The sequence below is a fragment of the Zootermopsis nevadensis genome, unplaced genomic scaffold (assembly GCF_977971745.1).
Source record: "Zootermopsis nevadensis isolate Lab colony 2312 unplaced genomic scaffold, Znev_1.0 Znev_ptg000003l, whole genome shotgun sequence".
Lineage (NCBI taxonomy): Eukaryota > Metazoa > Arthropoda > Insecta > Blattodea > Termopsidae > Zootermopsis > Zootermopsis nevadensis.
In genome coordinates this window covers 882297-895416 of record NW_028259135.1, presented here as the reverse complement: position 1 = coordinate 895416, position 13120 = coordinate 882297, and the positions used below count along the sequence as shown (strand labels likewise).

Sequence of the window (13120 nt, the reverse complement as noted above, 5' to 3'; positions counted from 1 at the left end):
TGAGTATGAAGATATCCGTCTTCTGGGTTATTGCGCTGTGTAGTCTGGTCGATGTTAACCAACGTTTCAGAGGTCATACTGCCTCCATCATCAGGGCGATGAGTATGAAGATTTCTGTCTTCTGGGTTGTTGCGCTGTGTAGTCTGGTCGATGTTAACCGACGTTTCAGAGGTCATACTGCCTCCGTCATCAGAGTATGAAGATTTCTGTCTTCTGGGTTGTTGCGCTGTGTAGTCTGGTCGATGTTAACCAACGTTTCGGAGGTCATACTGCCTCCATCATCAGGGCGATGATCGCCCTGATGATGGAGGCAGTATGACCTCTGAAACGTTGGTTAACATCGACCAGACTACACAGCGCAATAACCCAGAAGACGGATATCTTCATCTTCTGGACACTATGCAAGACCTGAAGATGGGTTCTTAAACCAGAAACATGTCATCATATGTGAACTGAATACTAAGACATTACGTGATAATTTGTTGTGTAAAGATGGATAATAACAACATATAAAATATCACATACATCAGTGAACAATTATTTTCGTTCCACACTTCCTGGGCCACATACGAGAAGTTCAGAAGCCTGCAAGTATACAAAAAATGCAAATTCAGTTCATGGGATTTTTTTTACAATAAAAGACAGACTTACCATATAAACATGACTTCGTCTGTTCCCATCCCACCAATAGCTTTTCAACCAAATGGTAGAATTTGATGAAACTTGCCACTAGAGGGCACTGCATCTTTGTATGTTTACCGTCCAAAATCCTGGGGTAGGAACAACATCAGTGCCATTGCCATAAAATCTGATGTGGTGATAGACCTTGGAAAAAATGTGCAATATTTGTTCAGGTAATCTTTTGTAGAATGTAAGCAATGATATGGCATTTTGTAAGAATATTACAGATATACTTAAAAAATTTTGCACATAATTTTGATGTCATATCTGACAAATTTTACATGAGTCAGAATCTGTATCAGTGGGAACTGTCACTAAATTATATAATTATTGTTAATTTATAGTTCCTGCTACTCTTACAATACTTTGTTGTTATATTTGGTAAATTTAACAGAGTGTCTGTAAACATGCAAATTATACAAAAACATGAATCACTAAATTATGTTAAGTATTTATTATTCCTGCTGGCTTCAACAGAAGGAAAACAGGCATCACAATCTGCATATACCAGGAGGCTGCATATTAAAGTCTTCTTCCATTTCAAATCCAAAACTACCTGATTTTGGATGAAATTTCTTACGAGAGGTTTACATTAAAAACTGTAGGATAAATTTAATTTTGATACCAGTCCACTCCATATTTTATGTAATGCATAAAACAAATGCTTTGTTTAGTTAAACACACAACAAATAAAACCAAAAATAGTTTGAAATAAAAGTTATTGATCTTAAAATACAGATATTATATCTGATATGAGTAATTTTTTAGAATGGTGGAATAAAGTTTTAGCACAGAGAATGCCAAAGGCAACTTAAATTACATAACATCGAATAACAGAAAACAGCTACAAACAGAATTATAAAAATTCAATCAAATAATGTGATTCAGAACATTGAACTGCAAGGACGACAATATGACAGTCTTCTTAATACTTTTCAGCCAATTTATCACAACTTTCCACTATTAAGATAATGTATTGTTCATTTATAATTAGATCTAATCGATTTTGGATGTAATTAGAATACTGTGTACAGAAATTATGCTCAGCACTGAAAAATGATGAAACTAATCTACCTGCAGATTAAAAATCAGTATCAAAATTTTTGTGATGCTTTTTGCTTGTCAGGGCCTTGGAAGGCAATTCTTATTAGCAGCATTTTGGAAAACTACTACTACTACTATGGCGTAACAGCCCAAAATCGAGCCCTAGCCTCCTCATTTTGGAAAACTGCATATCATAAATTAGCTTTGCTGTACCTGTCAGAACACACATATGATAACAAGTTTAGTATAGTCCACGACTGTAATCTTGAGACTTGCAAGGAATGCAGGAAGTACGTAGCGTTGAAGGCAGACGGTGTCTTTCCTCCTTCACCCCACGCCCTCACCCCGCTAGTTTCAACATTACAGTCATGGACTGTACAATTGACATTACGAACTCTTAAAAACATCTGAAGAACACCACAATTGCTTTAAAGCTACCCATTTCCGAACACTAAGGAATTCAATGTACTGTTATAACTGCAACTTTACTATGAACAAAGTTGAAACTCACCAAAAGATATAAACCTCTTACATACACAAGTCATAGTAAAAAGGATAATTTTAGCATATGCTTAAAGGTGGCGACTGACTTATAACATTTACTCGTAATGTAACATTCGCGGCGAGCATGTTACATTACACCACAACTGGTGAGGCGCATCGAATGCTCGTTTTGAACGCTCGGCTCGACTGTGCTCGTGTGTGCTCCATTCATTTCATTCAATATGTCGGACGTGGAGGTTGTGTTATCTTTGTTTCATTTAATACGCTACTCTTATTTAAAGAACTCGTGAATGCTCGTTACGACGCCGCTCGACTGACTGACTGACTTGTAATGTAACACTCAAAGGGATTCGCGAAAAAACCGACAACACGATGGAGCGCCCGCGAGCGTGAGCGGCTCCGTTCGCTGTCTTCACTTGTGTAATGCTCGATTTGTAACACGTTACATTACAGGCAAATGTTACAAGTCAGTCGCCACCTTAATATATGCAAACTATTATATATATTCACCAAGGAATAACATTCAAGTGCAAATATGAAATCTGAATATAACTTTCTCATGACGCATAAGAATGCACGAAAAACATTTGCTGTAACTGCTTTCCATATTATTTCAAAATTAAACTTGAAATGCCAACCAAGTAGTCAATACTACAACATTCTTCAAACAGAAAAATATCACATCTGCCTATCTGTAGCTCAAACTGCGAAGTCTGCAAAAAAACTTATGCAATAAACAGAGTACCGCAGTTTTGTGTTTGTGAGGCACGTTATCACTAGAAAACATCCATATTGTCACAGGCCACATCTAGGAAGTCCGCATCAGCGTAAGCGGTAAGCTGCCTGTTCCCCAGCTGCTCACTCAACTCGGGAACGCCGTCACTGCTATTCTCCCGTCCATCGGTTGCTGGTGAAGGTGGGGGATTAGTCACCCCATCAGTCTCGCAGTCCTTGCGTCGCTGCTGAATTTGTAGCTCTGACCGAGTCAATAAGGCCGGCAGGTCTCTTTCTGCCAACATGCCATCTGGAATTGAGACAAGTACTTTATGATGTCGTGATTTCAAGCAAAGCATGAGAATACAATTGTATTTTGGTTGTTGTTGTTTCTTGGCTCTACAACCGAAGTTGTGGGTTTTTGCCGCCTCCTTTTTTCAGAGGTTTCTTGGTCTTGAAGTGTGCATTTATGAGTAGTGAGTGACCCCACTGACTCTGCACAATTTCTACTCAATCCTGATCTGACTGCCAGAGCCATCTAACAGTCAATCAGGAGAGACTTGGGTGAGAAATGGCCGCTGAAGTTTGCTTATGAAACATCTCGTATCATGCTTGTAAGGTTCTTTTACATGCCGTAAATCTACGACATGGGACCGCAGGCTTTACTTCCCCTCCGAAGGAAGTTGTGCGACAGATTTTTATCACCCTTAAAAATCCATCATCCTTGGTCAGGTTTGAACCCACGAACCTTGGGTACAGCGGCGAGCACGCAAACCACTAGCCTACCGAGGGTGACAGCCTTAAAATTACATAGTGGGAATGAATGTAGATGGAAAGAATAAGCTCTCACATGTAACATTATCTGTAGTAAAATTCAGACAAGACAAGTGAGGTGGGCGTTAAGCAAAAGCGGCCAGCAGTTTAAGCCCATTTCATCACTTGGTCACTGCTTGGATGAGCCCACCTTGACTGATACATGAGATGAGGTTCTCACCAGGGCTGTGGAGTTGGAATCGGAAGCAATTTTAGGTGGAGTAGGAGTCGGTAAAAATGTAGACTCCGATATAGAATCTTAGAAAATACTATTTTAACACTTTCGCTACCACGTGAGCTGCCGGCAGCCTCACGCTTAGGGAGATTCAACGACGCGTTGAGCCACACGGTGTGGGAAAAATGCTTTGTGACTTTGGCTCTGTTACCTTAAGAATACAAACTGTCTACAAATCAACCGATTTATGCAATTACCATTAGACTTATATTTAAATACAGGTTATAAGTCTAGAAATTAGCCTGATGATTCATGTGGTGGTGAAGAAATCTCTAATGGTACCATTTGCCATTATTAATACATATTGAGCTTTTATGAAGGAGTCGGAGTCAGAGCCAGAGTTGAAATCAGACCTGGAGTCAGAGGTTTTAGTACCGACTCCACAACCCTGGTTTTCACAGAAGTGACTCATTTGGTATTTATATGTACCAGTAGATTGGGGGGGGGGGGGGGGGGGGGGGGGGGGACCGCACGCGCACACGCCTACCTGCTGATAAGCTCCTCCTCAGCTCTTCTGCCTTTGCCTTTCTCAACCGTGAATGTGAATGTTTCTTCACTGTTTCCCTTTTCTTTTTGTCATCTGTGAATATCAAGTTCAGCTTGTCTTGTTGAATGTCGCCATCTCTTTTCACCAGCAAAAGGAATATCCCACCTGGAGTTCTTCGTCGAGAGTTATTCTATATGGGGAAGAAGAGAAAGAAAGAAAGAAAAAGAATCCACATCAGAACATTCAAAGCAATAAACACATTGGCCACAAATGATTGTGGTTTTCAAAGCATCTTTACAGTGAAACCAAAATACAAGGTGTATGGTCACTGTGCTGTCTCAGTGGCCATGCAGTCTGAGGCGTGGACCTTCTGCCGCTTGGTCGCTGGGACCGTGGGTTTGAATCCCACTCAAGGCATGGATGTTGTGTCGTGCTGTCCTGTGTACAGGTAGAGGCCTTGCGACGGGCCGATCCCTCGTCCAAGGAGTCCTACCGAATGTCTATAGATCAAGCCAACGAAAAGTTGGGACCCGCAGTGCTCAGGCACTTGAAGGACGGGTCGTCAAAATATCAAAGTAAAGTAAGTAAGTATGGTGACTGTGTCAATATTTCTAGAGGTCATTCCCAGTCAGAAACATCATTAACACAGGTCTGATTCTCAGCAGTTACAGAGCTACAGATATTTGAAGTTCAAGACAATCTAAACCTTATGTAGATTATCAGGGCCATTCACACAGCTTGAGTGACATATAACACGATTACAGTGTACTTCCAGCATTTTGGGGCACTCCATATTTCTATTATGAGCCGGGATAGCTCAGTCAGTATAGTGACTGGCTACGGACTGGGCGACTGGGGTTCGATCCCCGACAAGGGGGAAGAGGATTTTTCCTCTAGCCTCTGCGTCCAGACCGGCTCTGGGGCCCACCCAGCCTCCTCTACAATGGGTACCGGGATCCTTTCCCGGGGGTAAAGCATGGCCAGGGCGTGATGCTGACCACTCACCCCCATCTAGTGCCGAGGTCAAGGAAGAGAGGAGCTATACCTCCACTCCCCCCAAGCGCCTACATGGCGTACAGTGGGACAAACTTTACTTTACTTACTGACTTTTGGTAATTCCATTCAAAAGACTTTTGGGAGACTCAACAGCATGTATAAATTTACAAAGCTATTTTTCTTCTGGAAACCAGCATAAAATGTGCTCTACATGAAGTAAATATAAAGCACAAACTCTCTCAATCCAAAAATATTCAGACTACATACCAAAACCATCATACCACCATCTTCTTCTATCTTTCTTGTTTCCCTGAACATGTCAATGGCCTTCTGTTTACCGAGAACCTCAACAACTTTCACTGAAACAGAATAATTATGCAAAATAAAATGCGAAGAGCAATAGGTTAATAACATTTGATCAAGAAAATGCTCTTATGTAAAACTGAAATTTCTTGAAGTGTGCCCGCTATGCTACGCTAGATGTATGGTTACAATGTTGTGACTTGTACTCTTTAACAACTTAAGTGGTATATTTTTGAGTCACTATCTATCTGAAAAATCCCGCTGATATTTTAATTTGATATGGCAGCCATTTATCTTCAAAAGTTTTGCACTCATTTTGAAAATTCTTTTTCTTGGATTTCTTTTACTATAAAATTCATATGTACATATTTTCAGCCATAAAACCCGTACAGAAAGTTAATTTATGTTCAAATACATTAATCGATTTTCACTGTATTCTAAATAACTACTCAAGTGATACAGATTTCAGATGGAATGAAATTATCACTAATATATTTCTGACTCATGTACTCATCCAGACCAGCTGTGGGGAATACCTAGCCTCTTATCTAACAGGTACCAGGAACCCATATACTGCATGTCACTTTCATCAATGATATCATCTTCATCATCAAAGCTGACATTTTATAGTCTATTTACAGATTTTTCACATTCATGTCACTACAAACACTACATTTATTGTGAGAAATATCAGACTCAAACTCACATCCACTCAAAACTAGGAAGTATAATTAATAAACACACTAAATAAGTTTGATTTGCCAACCCCATCTAGTGTCGAAGTCAAGAAAGAGTAGGAGCTATACCGCCTCTCCTCCCAAGCGACCTACATGGCGTGTAGTGGGACGGCTTTACCTTACATACTGGATTTCCTCCACATTTGGGTTTTCTGAAAATTTTGTGTACTATTTACAGATAAAACTAACATCAATGTCACATGCATTCTACAACTGCATTTCATGAATGGATATAATACAGAAGAGAGAAACTTCATGCACGGACACAGGTAAATGAAGCACAATTCTTAAGGTGGCGACTGACTTGTAACATTTGCCTGTAATGTAACGTGTTACAAATCGAGCATTACACAAATGAAGACAGCGAACGGAGCCGCTCGATGCGAGCCGCTCACGCTCGCGGGCGCTCCATCGTGTTGTCGGTTTTTTCGCGAATCCCTTTGAGTGTTACATTACAAGTCAGTCAGTCAGTCGAAAGGCGTCGTAACGAGCATTCACGAGTTCTTTAGATAAGAGTAGCGTATTAAATGGAACAAAGATAACACAACCTCCATGTCCGACATATTGAACGAAATGAATGGAGCACACACGAGCACAGTCGAGCCGAGCGTTCAAAACGAGCATTCGATGCGCCTCACCAGTTGTGGTGTAATGTAACATGCTCGCCGCAAATGTCACATTACGAGTAAATGTTACAAGTCAGTCGCCACCTTTAGTCAATTGTATTATAGTACTTACAAATAAGATCATCTTTCTCCTCACAGAGCTTGTTAGCTATATCATCAGCCACTTCTTCATTTGTATTCTCCAACGTGACATTAAGATCTGATAGAGTCCTTGGTGAACCTCTACAGTCACTCTCACTGCTATTGCTCTGTCTCTTTCCAAGACGTAACTTCACACTTCCTCTATCCTCATAACGTCTTTTCATACCCTGATGAAATGCCCTCGATTCACTGCCAAAATTATCCACGTTGGGCTCATGCTGGTCATTCATACTGTAGGCCAGTTTGTAGTCATAGGACTCGACATCTCGCGAACGGTCCAACATCTTCTGCCTCACATCACAGTTTACCAGCTCTTCTGTTAACGATGTTTCTTGCAGCTCACTGCACCATATATTGTACTTATTCTGTTTACCAGTGTTTGTTGTTCTTTTGGCACCTACACTTTTCTTCTTTAATTTCGGCTTTTTGGCCCTAAAACATGGCGAGTCACTGTCATTTCCACTGTCACTGTCAACAGAATCATCCTCATCTCCACTGTTGTCACTGTACTTCATAGTTGTTACACTTGATCCACAAACACTGGGTCTTGGGATAGGGTTGTAATCCACAATCTAGAATAAAGAATATATTTCAATGTCAGCTAGCTACGGGCTGGATGACTGGGGTTCGATCCCCGACGGGGGCAGATTTTTCCTCTGGCCTCTGCATCCATACTGGCTCTGGCGCTGACCAAGCCTCCTAACCAATGGGTACTGGGGTACTTTATAGGGGTAAAGCGCGGCAGGGGCATGATGCTGACCACTCACCCCCATCTAGTGTCGAGGTCAAGAAAGAGTAGGATCTTCACTTCCACTCCCCCCCAAATGATCTACATGGCATGAAGCGGGACGACTTCATTTTCTTTTTTACCTCCCTATGTAACACAATGGAATGGAAATCAACATTGAAAAATCAAAGGTAATGAGGATAGCACCGAGAGCAGAACCACTGAACGTTGTAATTGGAAACCAACAGCTGGAGAATGTGGAGCATTTCAAGTACTTGGGAAGCATAGTCACGACGGACGCCCTATGCACCAAGGAAGTAAAAGCAAGGATAGCCATGGCCAAGGCAGCTTTCGTCAAGAAGAGGATACTTCTCACTAGCAAATTGGGCTTGGAGATGAAGGAGAAACTAGTGAAGTGTTACGTATGGAGCAGAGACTTGGACACTCAGGAAGAAGGAACAGAAATACCTGGAGAGTTTTGAAATGTGGTGTTGGAGAAGAATAGAGAAGATCAGGTGGACGGATCGAGTGACCAACGAAGAAGTATTGAGGAGAGTCAACGAGCAAAGAAACATTCTGCAGGCGATTACACGAAGGAAAGCTAACTGGCTGGGACATATTATGAGAAGGAATGGATTACTGAGTGATATCACCGAAGGCCAGGTTGAAGGAAAGCGAGGACTGGGAAGAAGATTGATACAGCTAACCGACGACCTTAAACAAGGAAAGAAGATGACGTTCCAGGAATTACAGCGAGAAGCCGAGAATAGGCACAACTGGAGAGCTCTTTTTGGGCAGAGCAATGGACCTGTCGTAAGACAGAACACTTAATAAATAAAATGTAACACACCAGCCAAGTGGCAGTGCAGCAATGGATTCACTGGAATATATGAACATATCAGGTTCCTGATATCTGGAATCTGCAGCTGGGGGCAGTAAAAAACGTGCACTGAACTTCATTTCTGAACTTTCTCCAAGAAGACACACTGGAGATTACAATGGAAACCATGAGGCAGCACTATGAAGGTAGGACAGGTCCCTGCTAGTTAGGCAGGAGAATCTACACCAGTGGGCCAAGACTAGAAACTGGGAATAAACTTAGAAGGGACTGAGAAGCTGTCACACATAGTTCAGATGTGGAAAGTGTGGTAGGTAGAAAAGCATGAGAGTCCACTTTTCTTCCCCTGGTCACTACTTTCAAGAAAGCATACTGACAAGAACGTTTATAAAGTGAAGCTTTTGCGAATACTGAAGTTGATGAAAGACTCTGAGGCTACACGCCATGTCAGGTGGCTGAATAGTGAATACACCAAATCCTGTTCCCAAGGATATGGTGTATTCACGCGGCTTGTAGACCGAGAGTCCTTCGTCAATTGACAAGAAGGTTATTCAGATCTATTTTAACTAAAGTTTGCAACTACACTTCTCATTTGTTACTTTGGCTTCTAACATCTCAAAATATCAATTAATTTAGCATATTTTTGAGTGCCTTGGTAATACCAAGTTCTGTAAATTCTAAAAATTCCTGATAATTATTTCAATGTCACATGGTACTTAACCTTCCTGTTAAATTTATTAAAATGCATGTATTCATCCCATGTACAACTAAATCAAACTACTACAAATACCATCATGTTACCTGTAATCTTATCCCTCATTAAAAAAACATTGTATTTAAAAAGCATAGGATGCTTAGCTTCCACTGGGAATTTTTTATATCCACCGTCATTCCTTCCATCAAGTAAAAATATTTTAATTATGCCATTTCAGGGCACATGCAGCTGAGACTATGGTCATTAGACATGGGGCATGCACTTTCCTACAATGCTAGTAAAATATGCACAAAGTAAAATGTTCATTACATTATAGAACGTTAATTTTTTTGTTCTGGTGTGTAAATTCCCCCAAAATAGTTATAATTTAAGCAAAATATTAAATTAAAAAAGATATAATATAAGTACATGTGAGCATATAGACATGCTTACCATAATCCCTTAGTCACACACCATTTAAAGTACCATGTAAATAAAAAATTTTAATAACATAACCTAATTCAGCCCCCCCCCCCCCCCCGAATCGCAGCTTCTGCTTCAACGGACGCTGAAAAAGAAGATATCAACAAGTATTGGTTATACAGAAAAGTGTGATACTTTTTTATGTACATGAGAAGCTGAAACTAATCATTCAACACATCTCCTTCATGGCTTGATGGGCCACGTGCAAGCAACAGTTGACAAAACGTGAAATTTATTTACCTGACTCATAAGAAACAAGGGCTAATTTACTATAAATTCCAAGAAAATTAACACTCTAGACATAGTTTTAAACTTGAAATATTGGCAATAATTTTGTGTATTATTGCTATCAACATGATTAATCAAGTACAGCTCGGCTCCGACTACTTCAAAATAGATTCTCTCATACTAAATTTACTTCCATATTAAATTACAATATTTGCAAATCTTCTAAAAACCCAGCCTCCATATTTACCTCGCCTTCTTCCAATTCCACTTCTTCGTCCATATTTTATTATCAGAGCCGTTTACCAAACTGCTTCAGATATAACATACCCATACCAACTTAAATCTCACAACTTTGTCTGCTGTCTCATCCGGGTCGTAACATTATAATTTACCTTTCACAAATGCGAAACGCTATAACAAAATCTCCCTTATCTACAAATAATAAGTTACGTCGGCATATTTATAAAAGTAATGATGGTCAGCTTGCCAATACAAGTGTCATCTACAAGTCTCGAAATCACAAACAATACCAACATAATTTGAAACTACTGTACTTCGTTTTCTTTCTGAAATGGAAAAACTTCTATAACATTTAAAATATTTTTTCTTAGCCAGCAACTTCGTAAATATAGGTGAAATAATTTTCATTTCACAGTTAAATGACATCACACCAATAAGTTTCAAAATGACCAGAATTCCTTCCGTACATTCTTTCTGAAGGTTGTCTGTGGTTCACAATTGTGGATCTGGACCACGGATAACCAAAATCAGGATGAAACCGAATTAATGATCAGGCTGTATGTAATTTACCTTTATTTGTTACAGCTCAATACCGCAATGATTTAACTATACATCTAACCTACCTACTTGAGTTAGTGTAAAACAAATAATTTTCAGACTTTAAATGCACTTTGCATTGGTACCTTTTTAATGAAAATATGTTAATATGCAAGTTAAAAATGTATGTCTATGTACAGAATCATTCCCATTTGAACAGTGCAGTCTGTTACAGTGCCATAATGCTTGATATAGCTCAGGGCATCTATGTGTTTCATACTGGGTTAGTTTCAGTCTTAAATTTTGGAAAAGTGAGACTTTCCTTGCAAAAAGGGTTCATGAGCAGTGAGGGAATTTATCCTGTCTGCTACTTGTCAAAATAAGATATAGTTATTTTGAAAGTTAAAGAACAGTTCAAATTATCAAACACCTGCATTTACCACTGCACACTGACTGATAATGTACAAGCAAATAGTGTCATCCACTGTGCTCAGTATATGTTAGCTTGGTTCACTAGTCATAAAGATTTAATTCACTAGATACATGAATATTCTACTAGAAAATAAACTCAGCATCCATAGTATTTTTCTCATAATATTTGTACCATCTACTATTCTCTTTATTACATGTTCTTGGCATTTCTTTACATTCCTCTTTAAGAAAAAAAGATTTATGGTGTGGCCTGGACCAATCTACAGATTTTAATGAATTTTGGTAATACTAGGCTGGTAATATAAATTCTGAAATTTTGTGCGGTAACATCATAAAAAATTACATCTGTGTTAAGGTGAATGTTTTGCAGAATGTGAAATAACACAGCAACAATACACCCTATTTGATCCACTGGAGCAAGGCATCTAAGAGATCATAAACACACATAGAAATTGTTTTTGAAACACTTATGGTAACAATTACAAAGATAGCAATGCTGAGAAATTTTGAGGTTGTACCCAACAAATTTAATGTAACTAAAATCTGCACTATAGTGGAAAGTAAGCTAATAAAATAGATAAGCAAATCAAATAATTATTACTTTGTTCTATGGTTCTTACTGTCTTCACCATACTGATTGGAATTTTTTTTATGGAAAACAGTCACTGTAACTAGATTGTTCCATATGTATAGTAGTGAGTCACATAGTATTACCCTGAATGTGAAACAACATACCAATATTGTCAGTAACAACAGTACAAAATCTCAATATCAATTCTTCAATACTTGTGGAAAAAACTGCATACACATATTCCTTGACGTGTCCTCACAAGAAATCCAATTGACCATGAAAGACACGCAACATGACCTCTACAACCAATACCCAATCTACCTCTGTGGATCCATCATGTCTACCCACTCTCACAAAAATCTTCCAGAGTGGTAGGCTCCATAACGCTAGAATGATAACCCCTGCCACACAACCAGAGGCACATCTTCAAGTAGCCCTGGAAGAATAGTTTGAAGAAAACAGTATACCGTTAAGCATCTGGATGGTACTGGTAACAAGTGGATGCACCACCAATATTACCAGCCCACACGTTTACATTAAAGTAGACTTTCTATCCATGTAGAGTCAAACTCGGTTATAACGAGAACCAAGGGACCAAGGAAAAGTGCTTGTTACGTCCATTATTGTAGCTATATGTTACTTTTGCTGTTGCTCACTACTTTTATTACACACACAGATATATACTTATGGAGAAGAGATATCTGCCCTTATACCCAAGATCCCCCGTAGATCTTCGGCAGCCCCAACACACAGGGTCTGCAGGGATTTGCTACACCACTGGAATGAGACTATGCTCTTCATAAGTAGCGTACAGCACTAAATGAGATTCTGAGAGGAGAAATCGAACCAAACACTATGAATGTCGACTGTAAATATCTTTAAAAGGGGCTAGAACTTGCTATCGGCAGGGATGTTGAAAGAGATAGGGGAGAATGTCATAAACAGGCAAATGAATAATAAATCATAGTTCATCGTACGACAGTAGAGCCACTGTTCGTTATAATGGCTTAAAGATTTGTTTCTTATACCCATGAAGCTCTCGACTACCGTGATTGCTTTAACCGTGAAATGTTGCTCATAAAATATATC

The 13120-nt window shown here is 39.4% G+C and overlaps 1 protein-coding gene across 2 annotated transcripts; it reads right to left on the bottom strand.

Annotated features, from left to right (window-relative positions):
- Window positions 1–1112: 1112 nt before the first annotated feature.
- Phax (phosphorylated adaptor for RNA export) lies at window positions 1113–10757 on the bottom strand. Of its 2 annotated transcripts, none has more exons than XM_022078090.2 (5): window positions 10499–10757; window positions 7253–7853; window positions 5742–5833; window positions 4479–4668; window positions 1113–3253 (listed from the first exon to the last, which is right to left on the bottom strand). In XM_022078090.2, exons 1-5 carry the CDS (start codon window positions 10529–10531, stop codon window positions 3006–3008), a joined length of 1164 nt encoding a protein of 387 aa, XP_021933782.1. In that variant the 5' UTR covers window positions 10532–10757; the 3' UTR covers window positions 1113–3005. The 2 variants fall into 2 exon arrangements, with proteins under 2 accessions (XP_021933782.1, XP_087216207.1); XM_087360081.1 differs by lacking the exon at window positions 10499–10757 and adding an exon at window positions 9994–10058.
- Window positions 10758–13120: the final 2363 nt, after the last annotated feature.